General features: G+C 56.6%; 2 protein-coding genes across 2 annotated transcripts; one reads left to right on the plus strand and one right to left on the minus strand.

Moving 5' to 3' along the window:
• The first annotated feature begins 341 nt into the window (after positions 1 to 341).
• On the plus strand, positions 342 to 7,652 carry Srrd (SRR1 domain containing). Its single transcript, XM_047561940.1, has 7 exons — positions 342 to 523; positions 3,002 to 3,042; positions 4,317 to 4,573; positions 4,662 to 4,760; positions 6,179 to 6,333; positions 6,831 to 6,876; positions 7,220 to 7,652. Exons 1-7 carry the CDS (start codon positions 360 to 362, stop codon positions 7,424 to 7,426), a joined length of 969 nt encoding a protein of 322 aa, XP_047417896.1. The 5' UTR covers positions 342 to 359; the 3' UTR covers positions 7,427 to 7,652.
• Positions 3,480 to 22,373, minus strand: Tfip11 (tuftelin interacting protein 11). The gene is made up of 13 exons (XM_047561937.1): positions 22,224 to 22,373; positions 20,633 to 20,850; positions 18,352 to 18,505; positions 17,967 to 18,123; positions 16,404 to 16,531; positions 14,744 to 14,896; positions 12,371 to 12,898; positions 12,176 to 12,282; positions 11,402 to 11,570; positions 10,570 to 10,813; positions 9,979 to 10,121; positions 9,368 to 9,533; positions 3,480 to 8,193 (listed from the first exon to the last, which is right to left on the minus strand). The coding sequence occupies exons 2-13, from the start codon at positions 20,839 to 20,841 to the stop codon at positions 7,838 to 7,840; spliced, it is 2,514 nt and encodes an 837-aa protein (XP_047417893.1). The 5' UTR covers positions 20,842 to 20,850; positions 22,224 to 22,373; the 3' UTR covers positions 3,480 to 7,837.
• Between the last annotated feature and the right edge of the window lie 445 nt (positions 22,374 to 22,818).

Genomic DNA, 22,818 nt, shown 5'->3' on the forward strand with positions numbered 1-22,818 from the left:
GGGGCTCAGGAGGCGATCCGGAACCGCACGAGGCTCTGCGAAGTGCCCGGCCCCGAGCTGGGGTCTGGAAAACGGCGGAGAAAGGCGCGGGGGTCGAGCGGCTCCCGCCCCGCGGAGTCCCCACGCCCCGTCCACCCACCAGGATAGCCAGCCTGCCAGGGGCTCCAGGTGCGGGACTCGGAACCGGAACGTGGCGGCGGCCGGGCACCCGTGAGTCCTGCCCGGTACCTACGCGCGCCGCGGAGAGGCCCAGATCACGCGCCGCCCCGCCTCCCGCCGGCCGCCCCCCAACGCCGGCCAAGAGCCGGCGCGCTGATGACGTCGGTGCGGCGCGCCGCGCGGCCGTGACGTCAGAGCCAATGGCGGCGGGCGCGGCGCTGGAACCCTGGCGGGTGGCGACCCCGCGGAAGAGGCGCTCGGCGGCGGCAAGGCGGCCGCGGCGGAGGGAGGCGGAGGCCGGCGGCCGGGAGGCAGAGCCCGAGGCGGACAGCGGAGCTGTGCTGCGTCGGCTCCGGGCGGCCGAGTGAGTGCGAGCCGAATCCCCGCGCAGAGGCGCCACCCCGAGCCTCGGTCTCCCCATCTGTACGGTGGGAACGTTCCGCGCGCCTGTCCAGGGTTATTCGTGAGGATTTAGCGCAGGCGACGCGCCCGCTGCGGGCCTGGGTCATCGTACGCGCGCGCAAGAGCCTCGCGCTCCTCTTACTGCGGTGTCAGCCGCGGGCCTTGGCTTTCTCCTTTGTGAGATGGGGATGGAAACAGGACCTGCGTGGGTTTGCTCTGAGGATTCAGTGATTTAGTGGAGGTAAACCATTTCCTGGCACGTGGCAAGCTCCAGGCCAGTGCTTGGTTGGTACGAATACGTGATTGCCAGCATTACCACCATTAGTTCATGGAACCGCTGCTGTGTGCCTAGAACTGGCCCAGCAATCTACGCACGTTGTTAGTGTTGAACGTCACAGGCGTGCTAGATGCTGGCAGCTGCAAGAGACAGGGGTGAGATATGGAACCGGTTTTCAAACTCAGGTCGTTGTGACTCGGAAACCTGTGCTTCCACCCTCTCCATTAGTCTGAACTTTTAGTCTACCCCAGATCCCCCCAATACCCTGCCCCGTACTTAAGAAAGCACTACTTAAGGTAGTGCCCAACACAGCAGGTATTCAGTAAATGCCACCTCCCACTGTTTAGTGTTTTTATTTTTATTTACTTGTAGTCCCATTAGGGCTCAATAAATAACATTTTTAACAGTAATTCAGATCAGCACCTAAAGGGATATCATAAGGGGTAGAAGTTAGGTTAATTTCTACCAGAGATTACCTGTGAATAGAAACTGTTGACCAGATGGTCGAGCCTGAAAAAAAGCAGCAACTCTTTCTGAGATCTCTGAAGGTGCAAATGAGAATTGATGTACCTGGGGTCCCGCGGTAACTTTGTGTGTGAGACACAGTGGTCTCACCAGGTTGCCCTGTCTCAGCCTCCCAAGTAGCTGGGCTTTTCCATATCTGTTTTAGTCAGCTTTTTCAATGCTACAACTAAAAGACCCGACCAGAACCAACTGTAGAAAAGGAAAAGATTGAGGGCTCACAGTTTCTGAGATCTTACTGCATAGAAGGCCGGCTCCATTCCTCTAGGCTGGAGGTGAGTCTGAACATCATGGCGGAAGAGTGTGGCAGAGGGAAGCAGCTCACATGATGATCAGGAGGCAGAGAGAGAAACTCCACTGACCAGATACAAATATATATTCTAAAGCCACGCCCCAATTCCCACCTCCTCCAGCCACACCCTACCACATTAATTATTAGTTAATCCCTATCACTGATAGGGTTAATGCTCTTACAACCCAATCATTCTCCTCTGAACCTTGTATTGTCTCATAGGTGAGCTTTTGGGGGACATCTCATATCCAAACCACAACAATATCTCTGTGCACTGTTATTTCCTCAGTTTCTTCAGAATCCCCCAGGAGCTCTCCCAGAACCCATGACTGGGGCACGGTCACCCTTGCCTTGAAAGGCAAGGGCCCAGAGCTTTACATGCTGAGTGTGTACGCATTTGCCAGTTGACACAGCATTGCCGTGTGTAGTAGGGCTCTGCTTTCCCTGTGGTGAGGAACCTGGGCAGCCTCTGGGCAGAGTTTTTTCAATTCTGTCCACTCCTTTCTGAGGCCCCTAAATAGTCTCTGGCCTATGGACTTGTTGGTTCCAATCCAGTTCATTTGAATTCATTGTTGACTTTGTTTTGCTCTGGGCTTGTGGAAGCCAGATGAGAGACCAGACACTTGGTTTTGTCACTTCTTTTACTTTCCTCTTAGAATCTTTTTTAAAAAAATCTTTTATATTGTGGCAAAATGCCTGTAACATAAAGCTTATCTTTACCATTTTTAAGTATACGCTTCGGTGGTTCCGTGGTGTTAAATATATCCATGTCACGCACCGTCACCCACACTCGCCTGCATAGGTTTTTGATCTTATAAAACTGAAACTCCTTACACAGCGACTTCCAAACCCTCCTCTCCGAACCCTGGCGAACACCCGTTCACTGTTTGTCTCTATGATTTTGAATGCCATACGTAGCCCTGTAGAATCAGCAAAGGGCACTTATCAAGTGCCTGCCAGGTGGCACTGTGCAGAGAATGTTAAGCCTCTGACTTCCTCCTGTCGCCCTCCTCGTGGGCACTGTTTTTGTCACCATTCTAGACATGAGGAAACAAAAACTCAGAAAGGCTGCAACACGACCAGGCTTTGTTGTGGACCAAGGATGCCACACAGACCCAGATCTGCCCCTGGGCATCTGAGGCCTCCTCCAGGAAGCCCTGGATGATCCCAGCAGATATACCCTGGCCTTGAGCAAGGCAGTATTTGTTTCCCTTCCTGTCACTCAGTAAGGACTCTGCGTTGGAGACCACTTCATCTTCCATGCATCCAGCTCGTGGCCAGGAGAAGAGCCATTGCTAGGGCGTCCCTGATGTGGATGGGAGGTGAACGAGCCTTTTTTTCCTCAACAGAGAGGAGCTGCGGATCTCTGATTTCTGGAATTTGGCCTTTGGTGAGTACCACCTGGCCATGGGAGGGGTGGAAGGAGGGAGAGGAGGACCTGAATATGGGCAAAGGGAATCTCATCCTCCTTGGAGGACATCTTGCCTCGTGCTGGGTTCATGCTGAGTTCTAGTTCTGACTTCCCCCTTAGGGCTGTGTGTCTTTTGGCACTTAACTAAATCTGACCCTAGTTTCTCTGTCTGTGAGATGGGGATGAGCAGGTTCGTATTCCTGTAATGTGGGCTGAGAATTAGATGAGCCCACTCGTGCTTGGAACCGTGCGCACCTGCTCACCGAAGGCAGTAAACGCTGACCGTCCTCATCATTACTGGAGCTTGTGCGCCTCCTGCTCTTGCCCTTGACAGTGTGGAGTGGACTGCTTCCCAAGCAGTCGCAGCCCCTTCCTCCCTGTAGCGCGGCGACATGATCCCCGTGCCCAAGCAACTTACCCTGGCCGTCGTTTTTATTGAGGGCTTATTTTTTTCCTTTACATTTTATTTTACATAACTTTGCAAGGAGCAATTTTATGCATAAAGCTTTTGCCAAATTTAGTGTGATCAATTAGGACATATTCCCAGAAACGGAAATAAGTGAAAGGCAGTAACCAACTCAGTGTCCAGTGTCAAGCTGTTTCCAAAAAACCTGAAGACCCAGTTTCCATGTTCTCCTCGCCTCTTCTGGGCTGCTCCTAGCCTGGGGTCTTCTGTAAAGACAGCTTTGCTGATTTAATAAGTGAAAGTTGTTGTCTTATTATTGGAATGTATGGCTTTTGTTTTGGATACAGCTTGGTTCAACAAAATTCAGTACTAGTATGATAACAAGAGGGACAAGAGAACCTGCGTCTCTGTGAGATTTCAGCAGAATAGTGTTGAGGTTCTTGAAGCCTCCAGCTTTTTTTTTTTGACCTTTTTACATATCACATATTTCTACGCCTAGACATTTATAGTGTGGTTTTGAGAGCTGTGCTCCTCTAACCTAAAACGTTCCTCAGAGCATAGTCTGCAATTACTAGAAGCCGCCTATTAAATTGTAGTTGAGTTCACATTCGAGTTTTAGGTGGAAACTGTCCATGAGTGAAGGCCACGTTTGTTGGAACAGTCTCGGGTTTGGGACCGTGGGAGTCTGGGGCAGAGAGCGCCTGTCTTCGCTGAATGTGACTGTGTGTGCCTGGCGGCTGTTTTGAGTCGCAGCCCTTCTTGCCCTGGTCTGTGGCCCCTCGTGGGTGATTTGGCTCACAGGGTCAGAACATGGCCTCTGACTGCATTTGGGGGCTGACTCTTTCAGAAACCATCAACCAGTGTCTTATAGAACAGCTGGGACAACTGAAGGCCTCTGTGGGGACCCTCTCAGAAGCCCTTGGAAACCTGCATCTCACCTCGCCAGCTGAGCTGGACGCGGCCCCTGACCCCAGCCCGGGAGAGGCCCTGGCCCGGGGAGCCTGCCACGTCAAGTGTGTGTGTTACGGCATTGGCAACTTCGCCAGCTGCGCCACAGCTAGAACCCAGCTGGCGTTTTTGCTTCTGTTCCTGGAAAGGTGCCAGGTGAGTTTCTGGTTCACCTGCATGTCCTCCCTGGCCCACACTCTGTTCGTGGGTGTTTGGGTCGAGGCAACGCATTCTTCCCTTGCAGATCCCCAGAAGTCACTGCTGGGTCTATGACCCTCTGTTCAGCCAGCTTGAAATTGCTGTTCTTCACTCCCTTGGCGTGACTGTTCTCAGCGAGAACGAGGTGAGTGATGGGGGAAGCGGGATGGGGCCGCGTGCGGATCCTGACCAGACCACCGGGGATGCCAGTTTTCTCTGTAGCCGTGGCGGTCCCTGTCCACTGCTTGCTTGCCTTCGAAGTGTCTGTAAAGTTGACTAGTCAATCAATTACCCACATTTTGCTTTATGTTGCGCCCTGTCAGAAAAAACCTTAAATTACACAAATAGCATGAACCAGATCAAGTCAACTTTGCAGAATTGTTGCGAGGATTCTTTGTCAAAAATTATGCTAAGCCAGTATTTGCTGTGCTATATAAAAATCAAGAAGGCACAGGCTGGGTTCTTCAGATGGTTTCTGATCGGGCTGCACCCTATCCCAGGATAGCAATGAAAGGGGATGGAGCCCCTTATCTCCACTTGTCAGCTCTGAGCCTGGTCACACCCTGCGCACCTGGCTGTGCACTGTGAACAAATCCTCTCCTCCCCGGCACCTCCGAGAGCTCAGACGTTCCTGAGACCTCTGAAAAGAAACTCATTTCACGGGGCAGACCTGGAGCCAGTGTGTGCTAAGACCTCTGAATTGTTTTGCATCAGCTTGGGGATTAGAGGATCGTTTGATTCCTGTGTCCTGAAACTGCCACCTCATTGCTTATTATATAACCTCCACGGCCCTGCCGAGAGCGTGGTCCCCAGTGCTGAGGCCCGAGGTACTAGATGTCCTTCTGAGCGCTGCTCTGTGCTGGGCGGGGAGCTTTCAGTGACCAGGATCATTGAGAACCAGCCCATCTTTGGGGAGCCTGTGGTCACACCAGGCATGTGGCCTGTGAACGTTAGTGACGGATGCAGCAGTGACGGGGACCGTGCTAGGAGCAGAGGCAGCAGGGGTGTTTGGAAGGATGGGGAGCTTTTCTGGGTCCGACCTGGGATTTGAAGAGCTGAGGGACAGAACCAGGGCTGCAGGCAGCCTGTGCAGAGCGAACTGATCAGGAGTCCCCTGCGGTTCGTTCTCAACATAGGAAGTGGCAGGCAGAGGAGAGCACCCCACTCCTTTGCTGTGTGGCTGTAAAACAGTGGCCATCAGGAAAGGGTGACTGTGCCCCCCAGGGACATTGGAAGGGGATCTGCAGAAAGACAGGAGGCATGGGTTACTGACGGCAGTACCTGGAGACAGGCGCCACAGTTGTCCCTCCTGTCCCGTCTGTCAGGGACACAGAAGCCCCTTCCCTGTCCAGAGCTTTCTGTGCTCAGGGGGCACACCTGCTAGGCGAGACGGCTGCCGACACTGATCCCCCTGACTGTAGACTGCACAACCAGCTGGAACCGTTTCATCCGGGTCCCCCGTGCTCAGCTGTCTCTGAGCTCATACTGACATGTCCGGAACCCTCCCTCGCCTTGCTGCAAGTGTGCTCTGCGAGAGTTCACGCCTGTCCCCTCGCGTTCCAGGAAGGAAAGCGGAGTGTCCGCGGGCAGCCCACGGTCTTCTACATGCTCCACTGTGGGACGGCCTTGTACAACAACCTTTTATGGAGCAACTGGTCAGCAGATGCCCTTTCCAAGATGGTCATCATCGGGAACAGTTTCAAAGGCCTGGAGGAAAGGTAAGCCCGGGAACACTTCCATCTGTCAGCCCAGAGGTGACGCCGGCAGACTGGCCTTCTCCCGGCCGGTCCTACGCTAGGATGTGCTCCTCTTAGGGAAACAGATGAAGGGGAAAGTCAGATTTTATCCTTGAAGTCCTGGGCACTGAACACCAGGGCCTCGTGTACCAGGCAAGCTCGGCCACTGAGCCTCGTCCCAGCCCAAAGCCAGATTTTAGACCTTGGTCAAGCTGTGCAGCAGTTTAAAGAGTCTCTGCAAATAATCCTTCCCTTCTGGTGACAAAGTGTTTTTGAAACACCATTCGATCTCTCTGCCCATTACTCTGCCCTCGTTCCCTATGTGATGCTCAGGTCTCCTGGTGACACGGGCAAAAGCCCTGGGGTCTGCACATCCTTAAATTGTTTTGAATTCTTACTATATTTTGGTCATCGCACTTTTCTACATGTCTCAATTTAAATAAAACCATTCTCACACCTCATATTTTTTTAATTTCTAGGTTGTTGACGAGGATTCTGCAGAAAAACTACCCTTACATTGCAAAGGTATCTGCGTGAAGGGGCTGGGGTGGGAGAGGGTGTGGAATCGCTCCCTGTCACCGAGAAGGCCACCTCACCCTGGTTGGAGGCGTTGCCAGTGGAGACGTGGCGTCACCGTGCCCCCAGCGAGCCCTCTCCACGGGGCTGTCCCAGAGCTGTGCGCTGGCCCCTCCTGGCGTTTTCTTAACTGCCCTACTCAGTGCTGTGCCCAGCACACCTCTGCCCTCGGGGCCTCAGGGCACTGCCCCGAAGCGGGCAGCAGCCTCCTGTTCCGTGTGGTTTCAAAGGGCCCTGGGGCCGTGAGTGTGATGCAGTTTCACGGCTGTCGTGTCTGGACTCTTCTGCTCAGGTTCTGGAAGGGCTGGAGGAGCGCCCGCTTCCTCAGACTCCCCAGTACGTGGACACCTTTAACGACACGTCTGTTCACTGGTTCCCTACCCAAAAGCTGGGACGGCTCTCCAGGGACGTGTGGACATTTCGGGAAGAACCAGAGTATCAGGGCTGCGAGGACCTCGAGATCATCAGGAGGAAGGCGGCAGAGCTGCCACTGACCTGAGCACACTAGAGCGCATCAGGCTGCCATCCTGTTTGGAGGGTGACATGCAGCCTGAGAACTCGGTGGAGGGACAGAAGCACTGTGACAGCCGTGCGGTGCTGCACACCTGTTATCCCAGGGGCTCGGGAGGCTGAGGCAGGAGGATCGCACGTTCGAGGCCAGCCTGGGCAACTCAGCAAGGCCCTGAGCGACTCAGAGACCCTGTCTCTAATAAAACATTAAAAAGGGGGGCTGGGACCTGGCTCAGTGGTTCAGCACCCCTGAATTCAATCCCTGGTACCAATTAAAAAAGAAAAAGTCTGATGCGCTGGTAAAGCAGCACCTTCCTTCCTTCCCTGGTGGCCCGACGCAGAGCATCTCAGGTGATTTAAAATACCGTTTATTCACAACCTCGTGTGAGGCAGCGTCCGTCTACTTGGCCATGTCGATCAGGCTCTGCAGGGAGGTGGGCACCCAGGTCTTCTCACCCTGGACGAACACCACCCCTCGGTCGATGTAGATGACGATGCGGCCGAAGGTGTAGAGCTGCTTCCCCTCGTGCCGCTTGCCGATGACCGGCATGAACACGATGTTGTGCTCCTCGGCCTTGGTCTCGATGAGGTCCTTGAAGTTCATGGGCACAGAGCTGGCGGCCACGCCGATGCCCCTCTGGGCCATGTTCTCGGCCTCCCGGCGCTCCTGCATGGCCTCGTACTGGAAGTCCTTCCTCCGCTCCGTGTGGGTGAGGTAGGCGATGTTCTCCCGCGCTCCCGGCTGCATGTAGGCACCTGGCGGGGAGGGAGGAAGGGTGTGAGGAGGAGACGCAGCAGGCCCGCAAAGGGACGGTGGCTTGGTCCAGGCTGGGTGTGCCCAGCACTGTGACTCACCCCAGGCCAGCTCTGCCTGAGGCTCGAGCAACTTCAGGGGAGTTTGGATGCCGGAGGGTATCACAAAAATCAGTCTGTAGATTTCAGACCGATATCTGATAAGCAAATACTCGATATAAGACGAAGCGTCTACGAGGTTTTATCCTGACAGCTGGCAACCTTGACAGGCCCGGCTCTGTCCCAGGAGCCTCCCTACACGCTGGTGGCTCTGGGCACCTTGGGAACGTGCTCATTCCCAGCATGGCCATCAGGCACGCGGCTCTGCTCCGCCTGGTTTCTTACCCACCTAGTCCCGACCCTAGAACGGAAATGAAGGAGGACAGAGGACAGAGGAGCACAAGTGCTGAGGCCCCAGGCCGGACACACCTCTGGGAGCGTGAAACCTGGGTGCTGGCAGAGGCGTCTAGAGAAGGTGGACCCGGGACAGCCCGAGGGACCTCCGTCATCAGCTGTGAGTCCAGCTGTGCTCAGGAAATGGGGTGGACACAGTTGAAACAGTGCCCGCGCCAGCCTGCAGCACTGCGTCCTGAGCAAGCTGGGCCGCGGGGCTCAGAAGTACAGGAGGTGAGGTGGGTGCCCGTCAGCGCTGAGTCGGCCAAGCAGCAACATGGCCTTGGCTCAGACGCGGGCACGTCAGCTCAGGATTGGTGACGCGCCCAAGCGTCAAAACGTGAGCATACAATTGCCTCGTGATCCAGGCAGCACGATGGACCCGGAACTGAGCAGTGACCCGTCCTTCTGACAGCAGATAGCAGCTCCCGAGGGCCGTGCCCAAGCCCCAACTCGTGCCAACCCCTGGTGACGGGAGGGACATGGACCTAGGGAGGTTAAGCAGCTACTCGGTGTGGGAATGGCCCCTGTCCTCGCCACGAGCCACAGTGCGTCAGCAGCGCGCCCAAGGCCAGCTGGCTGGCTCTGAGAGCCTCGCAGGCCCGCACCACAGCGGCAACAGGCGGCACCAGCACTGAGACAGCAGCACCGGAATCCAGCTCGTCAGCCTCACTGAGGGACGTGCCCTGCCAGCTGCGGCGCACCTGAGCAGCAGTGCACGGGGAATATGGGGATCCTCACTCACCGACGTTCGAGGACACCGCCCTGTTCATGATGTCCAGTGCTTCATTAAACTTGTCCTTGACGGACGGGTGGGCCAGCACCTGGTCTGAGAACATGGACTTCCAGCCCAGGTACCACTTGGTGATCTCCTCGTAATTGGGACCATTACTGAGCCAGGAGCACAGCACCTGCCAAAAGAGCAGAGACCTGTACCATGGCAACGGCAGGAGCAGCTTTCCACAGGGCCACTGTGTGGATGCTGGGCCTGCCAGCTGGTGACACCACGTGACGGGTTTCTAGGAGCTGAAAAGTGGTACTCGAGCGTAGATTCTGAGCCAGCCTGTGGCTAAGTGCCCTCGCGGGAAACCTGCTGCGCCTCAGCCTGTATTGCGGTGGGGACCTCGCAGTCCCTCCTCCACGGGGCCATGAGCAGTTGAGCTGGCCATAAAGACCAGCAGCTGGCACCTGACATGCTGGAGGGCTGGGGGCCACTGTCAGGACGTGGACAAGGCCGCCCCCTTGGCGGTGTATGTTCAAGTGTGGTCACAGCTGCAGTCAGGCCCTACCAGACAATTAAGTGACTGTCCCCACGCTACCACCTCTCCTCCCACAGCAAAGCCGAGCCGAGCGTACCTGGAGCCACTTGGGGAAGAAGTGCTTCTCGAGGAGCCCCACCAGGCTGGAGACGGAGATCATGCCCTCCCAGTCGATGACCCAGTAGAAGGCGTCCATGTGCTGCTGGTGGGGGTTGATGACCAGCTCGCCCAGACACATGCCTGCAAGAGAAGCCGCCCCGCGCTCGCTCTCCTGCAGCAAAGCCACAGACGACAGCGCGCTCTGACCTGCTTTCAAAGGTCAAGTCTAAGCTCCCAACGTGGCAACACAGCAATTCTTAAAAATCATTTGTTTCTCTTACCCAAAAATTCAGAAGACGACACCACAACCATTTCAGAAAGCCAGTGCTGTGCTTTGCCAGAGCCAGGAAAGCCTCGCGGCACAGGGACCCAAACACCCCTGCGGCAGGCTTTCAGGCACTGCCGGATAAACGGCAAAAAGACCCGCGTGGCATTTACACTCAGCCTCCACCTGCGGTGCCACCCGTTCCACAGTGCGAGACGGTGTGTCGGCATCTCCGTGCAACGAGAGGCCGAGCTTCACCTACCACCGCTGGGCGCGGGGCCAAGGAAGCGGAGCCACAGAATCGCTGCCTTCCCCGTCCCTCACCCAGCTTGGGCACGATGTTCTTGACCATGAACGCCTCCCAGGAGCCGGGGGTGAAGACGTCCTTCCAGGGCTGGAGGATGAGCTTGGCCGAGGAGTCGCTGGGGTGCCACTTCTGCAGGGCGCTGGACAGCTTGCTGCGGATGGGGGAGTACAGCGGCTCCAGGCGCGCCTGCATGAGCGGCAGCCACGGGTGGATCCAGGAGTGGATGGGGACGGTGTCCGTCAGGGGGTTCCAGTTGTCCACCTGCAGGGAAAGGGGAGAAGCGGCTCCTGCAGCCTGGGGGCGTCGCGACCCCACCTGTGCAGCTGCGGGCAGTGCTGTCCTCCAGGCAGGAGGCCCCGTCGCCTGGCTGAGGACCACGGCGCTTTCCACTTTGTTTCCTGGTACTGGGGACGGAACCCAGGGCACGCTGCCACTCAGCCACGCTGGTTTTAGACAGGGCCACACTAAGTTGCTGGCCGTGAACCCGCTGAGCTCACTGGCCCGTGCCGCTGTGCCCGGCAGTCCTTGCCACTCGTGTAGATGACAGTCTCCCCTCCATGGCCACCAGGGTGCCGTGCAGGCAGTTTGCACTCCATTTCCCCTGAACAGACACCACCCCAACAAACAGAGCCACGCAACTATTACATCTCAGAACCTCGCAGGTCTAATGTCAGTGAAGACCCCAAGAAAAGGGAGTCCCTCTCGAGGGTCTGGGGAAGGGGCTGGAGTCAGCGCCACAGGACAGAGCGGGGACCAGCCCTTTTCACCGCAGGCGCTCTGACAGCACTGAGGCGGGAGGCGTGCTCCCCGGTCCCCAGGGCCCCTGCCCCAGCTGCCCCAGCCGCCCACCTCCTTCTGCAGCTTGGGGAAGACGAGCTGGTCCAGGATGTTGTCCAGGATCCACACGGGGATGATGTGCGCCCAGCTGTCCAGGAAGTCCACCATGGGCTCGCAGTTCCTCGGCTGCCACTGGTTGATGATGTTCCGAACAAAAGGCATCCAGACTTCCCAGATGAGCCTGCGGCGGGCAGAGGGCAGCCTCATAAGCCGGCCGATGGGTTCCGAGCTCACCAAGCAGCTGGCGCCCAGCTCACCTCACCACCCCCGGAGGAAGAAGGGAAAGCAAAGCGAGCACGGCCGCCTGGCCTACCTGCTGGCCTCGCAGCCTGGGCCTCCCTGGCGGTGCCCACTCGCCTGGCAGGTCTGCTGCAGATGACAGGCTCGCGGGCCCCAGGAGAAGGCTCCTTTCCAGGTGTCAGCTGCTGTCCTCCCTAGAGCCCTCCACCCACAGCTGACACCTCTGACCCCGGGGCCACAGCTTGATGTCCCCTCCTCTGAGTGTCCTCTGTCCCGATTCCCACGCCAAGTGAGCACCTGCCCTTACTGCTCACCACCCCGACCGAGCGAGCACCTGCACTACTTCCTGTCACCTGCCCCATCCTCTGCACCCTGGACCAGAGCTGGCTGTGGTCTTCTGAGCGAGGCCCAGCGCCCAGCACGTGGGTGGCACTCAACAGACACTGGACAAGTGGGCTGAGCAGGGGACCAAGTGGTTCCCAGAGCAGAACCAGCGTGCAGCAGGGCTGGCAAGGGCCGGCACCTCCAAGGCGCCCACCGCGGTACCTGTGGAAGGCGTCTGAGGAGAGGTCCTGACCGCTGTGGGACAGCAGCTGGTCGTTCTCCAGGAGGCTCTTCCACTTGGAGATGATCTCCGTGCCGTAGGTGCAGTCCTGAGGGGAAGCGGGCGTCAGCCGGCCCTCCCGCCCGGCCCCCCGCAGCAGGGCGCGGCCCACCCGGGGCGAGAGGCTCCCGGCTCACTTTGAGGGGATCCCACTCCTTGAAGTAGTCCTTCATGAGCGGGTAGACGACGGCCACGGCCAGGTCCACGCGGTCCGACATGCGGTACTCCTCGTAGTACTTGTCCTGCAGGGTCTGGAAGACGCGGGCGCACTCTTCCAGGGTGAGGGGGCTGGTGCAGCCGGGCTGCATGCGCCGCTCGCACTCCTCCACCATCTCCAGCACCCTGCCCAGGTTGGAGATGACGCGCTCCTCGTGCGCCAGGGCCTCGGCCGTCTTCTCCAGCTCGTGCGACAGGTTCACCACCATGTCCCGCTCGTACTGCAGCTGCCGGTCGTTCTGGATGATCTCCTGCTCCGTGAGCTCGATGAGCAGCTGCAGGTTGTGCTCCAGCTCGGGCAGGGCGAAGCCGGGGGCCTTGGCCTCCTTGCCGGGCAGTGGCGGCAGCTGGGACTGCGGCGGGAGCCCGTCGTCGGGGACATTGTGCTTGTGGCTGATCTGGCTGTAGCTGTAGTAGACCTTCTGCTCCCGGCCCGTCATGTCTATGACCTGCGGCAGGGTGCAGGGGACGCGGCTGCCCGTTAGACACAGCGCCGGCAGCAGCGCCGAGCCACAGCGGGGCAGTGTCCATGGGGGCTCCGTGGGGGCTAGGTCAGAGGAGCTCGGGACAAAAGGGTGCGGAGGGCATGGGGCTGGGTCCCTCTGAAGGCTCCAGCGGAGAACTTCAAGGAACAGGGACCAGGCAGCAGCAAAGGAGATGGGTTCACAGAAGGACAGAGCTATGCTGATGAAAGCAGGAAATGAGACCCGGTCATCAAAGTGCCACTTGGTAAGAACCACGCAAGACGCACAGGGAGAGACCTACAAGGACGCAGGCTAGGGTTAACTGGTAATCTGTGGGGGGATGGGAACTAGCCATGTTTTTATTCTCTGAATTTCCTAATTTCTTAAAATGCCTACACATTACTCTCAGAATAAGTTTTTTAAAAATATAAAAACAACAAACGTAGTTATTGGACAAAGGCAACTCAGGAATGAACTGATTCTAAATTCTAGGAAAACTGAGGAAACGTGACCTGTGCCTCTGAACGATCATTTGTCACTTTAAACCAGAGCAACCCCTGAGCCACTTGCATAAGAGTCCCTCGGAAAACCCACAGCACCCAGGGCTTCAGCCTAGATCCACCGACTCCTGCTCGCTGGGTGGGCCCGGACACCCTGTTCCTCGATGTCCCCCACGCGAGCTTCTGTGGGCCAGTGATGTGCGTCCTCCACCCACCACATGGCTCCCCGCTGCTCTCCGGCTCACGGCAGGCAGTGGAACGGGTGCTCCCAGTGCACACGAGCGGCTGAGGACCCCGACAGAGCTGGTGGGTCCAAACCCACATCCTGGTCAGTATGGCTCCCTGGCTGCCCACCCAGGGGTGCTGAAGGAGTGGCCGGCAGCCTCCTGGGCTGCAGTAGCCGTGGGCGTGGGCCACAGCCACATGGAGCCTGCTGTGCTGGAGAGAACCCAAGGCGGAGGAGCCAGGGCCAAGGAAGCCGGGGCCCGGTGAGCAGGGGAAACAGATGGGGCAGACCTGAATGGAAGCCGCTGGAAGGTTCAGACTCCAGGGCCGACCCTCAGTGCTGACGCCCTCCACAACCTGGTTAGCATTTATCGGGACCCCAGAGCCGCATCAGCCCTAGCCGAGCACACGCAGGCAGCAACTGCTGTCAGGCCTCCTTCCTTCTCACCCCGTGAAGCCCACTCCGCTCACCCTGCTGCTCTTACTTCCCTGAATTTCCTTCCTCAAAATTCTGAGACAAGAACCCGGAGATTGGTGGTGAGCTGCTGGGTCTGCTGTGACACTAGAGCACAAAGGCCTCATTAAGAGCTGCATTAGGTGTCCCCTAACGTGTCAGCTGCTGGCACTACAACAGGCTTTCTCAGCGGCAGAGACCCTGGCTTACACAGACCCCGTCCGCCAGCAGAAGCAGGAAGTCCAGTGTCACCTCCCACTCGGGTTTCATCAGCATGAGCGCCTGACAACCCTCCGCTCCTGTCAGCGCTGGTGCCAGCTTCCCAGCGCAGGAGGCTGGGGACTTGTGCGTTCTTTAACTTGGTGACTTCTAGGAACCTCACCTCAGCCTCAAATAAAGCCACACATACTAATCTGCCCCTGAAAGAAAGCTGAAGTCTGGGAACAGAGGCAGGGCCAGGAAGGTCCCGCCCTCCTTAGGAACAAGATGCCTGCAGGGGTTTAATGACAGGAACGTCAGTTACACCAGGGCAGAAGAGGAGGCTAGGAGAAAGCAGCGGCCTGAGAGGAGAGCCCCAGAGCGCGCCCAGGAAGCGCCCGGGCCCGGCCGATGCTTTCCAGCGCCCTAGACCAGGCGTGCAAGGCCCCGTACCTTGACCTGGGAGAGCTCCTTCTGAGGAGCCGCCAGCTTCTTGCTGACCCTGCCCTTGGCCTTCAGCTCTTCCACCGTCTTGTAGGAGTACTTGGGCTTCTTCTTGCTTCCACTGGGGTCCTTCCTCCACTGGCTCAGCTCCTTCTGAAACTCCTGAACCAGAGGGATGCGTCAGCCTCCACGGCAAGTGCCACTTCTTACAAGCAGGTGTGGTCTGAAGCCATCAGGACCGTCACCTGCTCAGATCGGTACCCAGGCCGCATGAAGGGCCGTGCCTGTGTGACACTAAGACCACCTACGGACACCCACCCTCTCACAGGCAGGTGCACACGCAGGGGCCAGAAAAGGCAGAGACGAGCAGGCGAGACCAGTGCTGGACCGCCGTCCTGTAACTTAGAGATAGGACGAGACGGGAAACCAGGGGTGGCGGTGCACGCTGCGGGGCCAGCTACTCGGGGCTGAGGAAGAGCCAACGTTCGAGGCCAGTCGGGGCCCCTCAGCAAGAGCCTTCCTCAAAATCAAACAGGAAGGGCTGGGATGTGGCCGCGTGGCACCCAGCGCAGGCCAGGCCCTGAGTCTGCTCCCAATACTGCAAGAACGCTTCTCTGAAGGAGACGCCTGTTAGTCGGAGGCTGAGGACACGCGGCTGGCCCTCGGAAGTTGGCTTTGTGACGGCCACTCTTTTTCTCACACTGGCTTAAACCTGTGATTTCTTTTTCTCAGAAATGTCTGAGTTCAGGCTGCTCTGGGAAGGTCCCTCGGTGTCCCTACGGCAACACTTGCCGGGAGCCGAGCAGGGACAGCCCTTCAGACGCCTCGGCCACCCCTGCTGGGCCACCCCACGCACCCCATAACCTGCCGTGGGACCAACACCTGTGGGCTCGTGACCAGCCCCTGGCTCAGAGTCGTCAGGTGCACGCTATCAGCGCCTCCTCCCCCCAGCAGGGGACGGTGGTGACAGACAGTGGCAGACGCTCCTGGCAGCACTCTGCCTTGCTCTCGAGTGCCGGGGACAGCAGTGCTGCCTTCTGCAGCTGGAGGAAGCTGCACGGCCGCTGCAGCTGCCTCCTTACCACGCCAGCACCCAAGCCACGGAGGCTGGCGCGGCCGCCACCTCCCTCTCCGTGGGGCCTGCCGCTTCCCGGGCTCCCCCTCGTCCACCCCAGAGCTTCTCGCCCCCTTCCTCTGGCCTCCCCCGCCCGCTGCCCTCTCCCTGGTGCAGGGCCTCTCTTCCACCGGGCCTCCAATGGACAGCCAGCCCCCCAGCACACGCCATCTCCCCTCCCCGCTCCCTTCCCCATGCTGTGGATGGAGCCCGGGGCCAGAGCTGCACCCCCAGTTCTTGGTTTTTGAGACAGGGTCTTGTTCAGTTGTTGAGAGTTGTGCTAAACTGCAGAGGCTGGCCTCGAACATGCGACCCTCCTACCTCAGCCTCCTGAGTCACTGGGGTCACATGGCCGTCCCCCCCACCGTAGCTGCCTTCGTACGTCTGTCCCTGCCCAACAGGCTCTGTGTCCGTTCAGGCACACCCGGTCCACAGCAGGGCACCCAGCATTCAGCAGGTGCCACAAACACCCCATGACTGACGGAGGCACGCAAGGTCGGACAGGCGGCCACCTGCACGGCACAGGACACCCCACGTCTCCCAGTGTCCGCTCACCTCCTCAGCTTCCTCTTCCGAGTCCACGGCGGGGAAGTCGTGCAGGGACTGGGTGGTCCGCTCCGAGCCGTAGGCTCCCACGGCCCCTTTCCCCTTCCTCTGCTTGGCTTCGATCGGGTTGATGATTCCTGCCGGTTCAGCACAGGGCGGAGAGCGGCCTCAGACCAGATCCTCGTGGGCGAGAATGAGCCGCGTGAGGAACACGGTCCTGGCTCCTTCAACAAATGCCACTGCCCAGGAGGGAGCGTGTGGCCTGGCCTTGGAACAGGTCCACGTTCCACAGGCTCTGGAAGTTCTGAGCGTCTGTGCCAACCATCTGCTGGCCTTGGGTCACTGATGTCCTGAACACAGATTCCATTTCTACTCAGCTCTGTTCTAGTGGCCGGGAAGAGGGAACTCAGGATGGGAAACCTGACGCTTGGCTCACTCGGAAGGCTCAGGTACGGAGGTGCGGGCGTCTACGTACGGGACTGCTCGCCCCGTGCCCGCACTTCACACCGTGCCCAAGCCCTGGCCATGAGCGCGAGGCTGTTCTGGCAGAAGGGTTCACGAGCGAGCAGGACGCGAGCTCAGTGGGGACCCCTGGCAGTGTGCTAGGAGCTCAAGGTCGCCCAACAGAACACGCCAGACTCCATCCGGCTGGGACTCACTCATGGGAAGCAGCTCAGAAGGGGGCAGTTCCTGCAGGAAGGGAAGCCATGATCGATGTGCATGGCTGTGACTCAAGATGAGCTGCAGAGAGGGACAGCGACTCGCTGGGCTGGTACGAGAGGACCAGAGGAGACTGCAGCTGAGCCACCGCAGGACCTGCCCAGTCACAGCCGCACATCTCCAGCTACCACCAGGCCACTCAGTGTTTTACTCACACGCATGAATTGTGTGGGGAGGGGGGTACTGGGACTGAACCCAGGGTGCTCTGCTACTGAGCCACATCCCAGTCCTTTTTATTTTTTATTTTGAGACAGGGACTGAGTTGCTGAGGGCCTCACTATATTACTGAGGCTGGCCTCGAAACTGAGACCTCCTGCCTCAGCCTCCCAATTCTCAAGTGTGCGCCGCCACACTCAGTTTTTTGTTGTTGTGTTTGTTTGTTTACTGAAACCCTTGTGAGCAGGCTCACAAAACTCCAATGCCTTCAAGGCTCCAGAAAGCTCACATAAATGAGCACAGTGTGTAGAGGTGGGGACACTGGTTCTAGATGAAGGCCACATGCAGGCCCAGGGACTGCTATGATTCAGCTAAACTCTTAGGCAAAATACAGAATTTTAAGTGAAACAGGCTGATGTCTAAATATTGGCAACTAAGTTTTCTTTAGAAACATGAGTCGGGCCAAAAGGAAGTGTCACTTCAGCCTGGTTGAGACCGTAGCCCCTTTCTCTCACTCAAATTTAAGAATTTTGTTTAACCTGAATTTTGAGAAAGCAAGGGAGCTGAGAAGCACAACCATCCTGCGCCCGCAAACGAGGCCAGAGTCGATGTACCCTCAAAAGGGAAAAGGCAGAGGGAGCCAGCCCTCCCGAGCCCCCACGCCAGCCTCCCCCAGCACGCCAGGGCTGCTCCTACCCTGCGCGTTCTTCCCGAGGCCCCGCCCGGGCACGTAGCCCATCTTCTGAAGGAGCTTCTGCCCAATTCCTTTCGTGTGTCTTTCCCAGCTGCCAAAGTCCATGAAAGATTTAGTTCCTCCTGCAAAACCTTTCTGGCTGGGCTTAAAATTGCCACCCTGCAAAGAAGAATGACCAAAGTTTAGTTGTTAGAAAGATCTAAGAAAGCCCAGCCCAGGAGAAAATGCACAGCAGTTGCACAGCATTAGGGGAAAAGGCAGCATGAGCCAAAAACGCATCAGTGACCACGAGGCGCCAGGGGCCCCGCTGAGCTGCCCCTGCGAGGACGTGCCTGAGCCACAGTGGAGGGCAGGACTCAGGTGACAATCCTGCGATAAGGACTCTACCGTTTTTAACTTCTTTGGTCCAAAATCCTTAGGGAAGTCTTCCTGCTTCATGGGTTTCTCTTCATCATCAGAATCTTCCAGCTCTGCCTCCTCAGCTGCCCCTTTCTTGAGCCCTGCACTGATGAAGTTGACGGGCGCAGAGTAGTCTCGGGCCCTGCAGGCGGACACAGATCCCTGGTCTGTGAAGTTGCCCTGCCTGGAACTTGGCTCACGAGGAGGTCCTTAGAGCGGACTCCATTTTAAAAGAGTGACATGTTTATTTGAGCTGGGGTTGTAGCTCAGTGGTACAGTGTTTGGCTAGCATGTGTAAGGCACTGGGTTCCCGTCACAATACCACGTATAAATAAATAAAATCAAGGCCCATTGACAACTAAAAAACTGTTTAAGAAAAAAAAAAAAAATGAGTAACACATTTCTTTCTATGTCAGTGTATCAGACAGACACCAGGCCAGGCTTCATGTGATCACATTTAACATTTTATACTTTGGATGTTCAATTAAAATCCATGGCTGAAGATACATCACTATCAATAGAGAGTTGATTATGAATTCACAATACAATTCAATAATCCAATTTTCATTTTACATTTTTAAAACCTAATTACCTTAGAGGTATTTGTTGTAGACATTATTTCAAGGCCAACGATAAAACAGGAGTGAAAATTCAAACAGATAAAAATCATACACAAGGGCTGGGGTTGTGGCTCAGTGGTAGAGCACTTGCCTCGCACATGTGAGGTTCTGGGTTTGATCCTCAGCACCACATTAAAAATAAATAAACAAAGGTATTGTGTCTGCAACTAAAAAAATTTTTTTTAAATCATACACAAGAAAAATTAAGATTATAAGGATGTAAAGTATGTTAATAATTATATTAATTTAACTTAGAAGTTCATACCCACTAAAATATGAAAACTATAAAAAAAAAAAAAAAACAGGAAATTAACCTTGTGAAATGTACTAATTTAAACTGTGACTGCTTCAGGAACACATGGTAAGTCATTGACCCAGTTCCTTTGTGAGAAACAAACCTGTGTGATCAGAGGAACACAGAAAAAGTGTCCTGGGATACTACAAAAGAGTAATGCTTAATAAAATGACTGACCTAGTCACTAAACACCCCACAGCAGCAACAGAATCCAGGGAACCTTTTCCTAAAAGATGCAACAATTTGGGGGTTTAGAGTCCCAACTCCAGCAGCATGGAGCTCTGGGTTCCATTTCCAGCTTGGATCCTGCCTCACTGTGTGATTTGGGGTCAGTACCCTTGTGGACACCTCGGGCCTCCAGCCAAGGGCCTCTGTACACTCACCCTGTCCCACCACCAACAATGAGGAGGATAATGATCCCTTTCTCCTAAGGTAAATGAGCCAGGCCGTGAAGTCCTCAGAACGAGTAGCCAATGTCTGTGGGCTATTCCCACCAGCTTGAGACCATGCGCTCCTTGACCCCTGATGTATGTATCGTATGCCTTTAAACTTCCTGTGGGTGAGAAGAGGCTGAACTGATCCCTGGGCTCTTTCTCCCTTGGCCTCTTTGGGAAAAAGACACAATCTCAATGGGCGAAGCCTGCAGTCCACAGTCCACATGGGTCAGTGAGTTGAGGCCAGCACAAGCAACACTCCCACCCCCAGGGAGAAGACCTCGAGCCTAAATTCTCATCTCCTGGCCACCATCCTAGCCCACCCCCCGCCACACCTCTGCTGGGACCACTGCCTCGACCTCCTCAGAGCTCTCTGCCTTCCACTGTGCAACCCGCAACAGGGCCCTCCCTCTCCACAACCCCTTCTCAAGTCCCTCACCCCTCCCGCCCAGCCTGTACCCTCAGTACCCTTGTGGACACCTCGGGCCTCCAGCCAAGGGCCTCTGTACACTCACCCTGTCCCACCACCCTAGCTGCCTTCTATTTCTCTATGAGCTTAAGGTCACTTCTCCAGGGAACTCTTTCCTGACCTCCCAGAAGATGACGAATACCCTTTGGGGCATTTTTGCTCCCCTCCTGTCCTAAATCATAGTTACAAAATCTCATCACTGAATTGTAGATCACTATCTGTCTTCATCCACCAGAGTCTGGGCTCCAGGAAGATGGGTAGAGCAGAAGGCCAAGTACACAGTAACCGTTCAGCGAACACGTGCTGATGGTGAATCAGTAAAGGAGCAGCAGCTAGCCCGAGAGGCAAGTGCGCCTCCCCGTGGTGTAGCCAGGGCCTCCAGGAGGCCAGGGGAGACGTAATCACAGGGCGGCATCCCTCCCACTCCACCCTCCCGTCCCTAAGGCAGTACCGTTTGCCTCCAAAACTGGGCCTCTCCTCATCGGAGTCGCGCTCGGCCCACACCCCGTAGGTGGCCTCTTCCTTGGTCTGCCAGTGGCGCTGCCGGTTGGGGTTGAACTCATTCTGGAGATCCCAGTCGGTGATCTCAAAGTTCTCCCGCTCGTCGTCATCATCCTCCACGCGGCCTTCCCCGTCCCGGTACAAGTGGGACAGCGACATGGCCAGTCACTAAAGGAAGGGACAAAAAGGACACAGTGTGTGCTGAGTCCTGGAGGCAGCAGCACGAGGGTTTCTGGGAGTTTCTACTCCTGGCTGCCGTCAACACTTCCTCCAAATTCAAAGTTCATCAAAATCACTGTTATTATTCAACAAATCACCTATTATTTCAGAAAAACAATCAGTACTAAGTAATGAGATCTGGGGCTAAATGATGAGATCTGCCTTTCTTAAATTAATAACTGCACCAACATTAAACAAAGCTTATACAGAGGATTCAACAAGGCACTTAAAAACCACTGAGCACTGGGCTTGGTGGCACACACCTATAATCCCAGCAACTTGGGAGGCTGAGGCAGGAGGTTTGTGAGTTCAAAGTCAGACTCAGCAACTTAGTGAGACCCTAAACAACTTTGCAAGACACCATCTCAAAAGGGCTGGGATGTGGCTCAGTGGTTAAGTGCTCCTGGGTTCAACCCCTGCTACTAAAAAATAAAAATAAAAATAAGTTTTTTAAAATTAAAAACCACTGAGCTCACAACAAGTGCCCAAGAAACAATAGCTTCTATTGCAGTTCCATGATTAGGTTCATCACCCTTAATACTGTTGAACTAAGGACCAAATTTAGCAAGGTGACTTCAATCAGGCACATTAAAATCACAGCCTGAATTCAAACCCAATTCTACCAGATACACAGTGTGTGAACATCAGTGCACGAAACGTGCCAAGCTCGATGCTCTACGTAGTAACACACTCATTACGTGACAGCCACTGTGTTCTTGTCTACTGGCTGCTGCAAGTGGCCTTTAGGGCCTGGGAGATCACTGTTTCCTCAGGCAGTGTAAACTCTGTCAGCTGTCAGAAAGTTCTCCCTCCTTCTCGCTGGGACACTGGCTGAACGCAGCCAGTTCCAAACTCATCCTGGAGTGCATGGTGGGAAAAGTTCTCAAAGCAGGTATTAAGTCCCAGACACAGGGGATTGGGTCACGCTGCTGCCTCCTTGAACACAGGGCACGGTGGAAATCCCAGGGCAATCACGAGCTATGGAGCCCACGTAGATGCCAAGTACATCAGGGCATTTCTGCAAGAATACTATCAGCACGTCCATGCTTCCGGTCAGAAGAACGAGACCAAGCGAAGGGAAGCAAGGCCCAAGCCAGGCCTCGACTTCTCTCTACCCTGCCGTCTAGGCTCCGGAGCAGGGTCGATCCCTAACTCGGCCCAGGCCGGGACTCCCTGGTGACCGGGAGCTGCGCTATCCCTCTTCGGGCCGGGGCAGAGCTGTCTGCCAAACGGACCCCACAGCGGCAGGGCCGCGGCCCGCCTTCCCCTCAGCGTCACCTCACTCCCAGCAGCATAGAGGACCCCGCTACCCTCCTGCTTACCTCTGCGAGCCGCCCAGCGCACAAACCACGTTCCCCACCGGCGCTGAGAGCCTTCCTCTGTGGCCGCCGGAACCCGGATGTACCTGGGCCGGCGCGCCGGAAGTGACGTTTCCAAACAGCGGAAGTGTCGCTCTGGTTTCCATGGCAGCTCTAGAACGCTAGAGCGGGCCTGTCCCTGCGGCAGCGGGCTGAGTTAGTAGAAAAGAGAGGCCGAGTCGCAGGACCCGAGTGGCTGGGGAGGAGTTCCCGCCGCGTCTGCCTCCCCGCCGCGCCCGCCGGGCCTGGGGGGACTGGCGAGGAGGACTGGCTGAGCCACCTCGGCCTAAGGAGCCGCCTGTGCCGGGCCGCGATCCTAACTCCGTACCACGGGGATGTAGGGCCAGCTCCCAAGACGGGGGTGACAGAGCGCAGCCGGGGACACGGCATCCACACGAGAATGGCGGAAGTCAAGCTGCGCCTCCGGAATCCCGGGCCCTCGGCGCAGGCCCCGGCGTGGGTTCAGCAGTCGCCTGGTGCCGGAGTTGGGGTGGTGAGGGACTGAAGGGGCCAAGCCTGGAGCGCCCCAGTGTGCGCCCCAGGATTATTTCCCTTGTCT

Source organism: Sciurus carolinensis, chromosome 8 (assembly GCF_902686445.1).
Source record: "Sciurus carolinensis chromosome 8, mSciCar1.2, whole genome shotgun sequence".
In the NCBI taxonomy this organism is placed as follows: Eukaryota; Metazoa; Chordata; class Mammalia; order Rodentia; family Sciuridae; genus Sciurus; species Sciurus carolinensis.

Excerpts from the sequence above, each read along its gene's own strand:
- Srrd (XM_047561940.1), top strand. The coding sequence starts at position 360 with ATGGCGGCGGGCGCGGCGCTGGAACCCTGGCGGGTGGCGACCCCGCGG. Across the intron at positions 524-3,001 it reads CGTCGGCTCCGGGCGGCCGA|AGAGGAGCTGCGGATCTCTG; the intron begins GTGAGTGCGAGC and ends TTTCCTCAACAG. Across the intron at positions 3,043-4,316 it reads TTTCTGGAATTTGGCCTTTG|AAACCATCAACCAGTGTCTT; the intron begins GTGAGTACCACC and ends TGACTCTTTCAG.
- Tfip11 (XM_047561937.1), bottom strand. The coding sequence starts at position 20,841 with ATGTCGCTGTCCCACTTGTACCGGGACGGGGAAGGCCGCGTGGAGGAT. Across the intron at positions 16,532-17,966 it reads CCTCGGGAAGAACGCGCAGG|GAATCATCAACCCGATCGAA; the intron begins GTAGGAGCAGCC and ends CTGAACCGGCAG. Across the intron at positions 10,814-11,401 it reads TCCCCAAGCTGCAGAAGGAG|GTGGACAACTGGAACCCCCT; the intron begins GTGGGCGGCTGG and ends CTTTCCCTGCAG.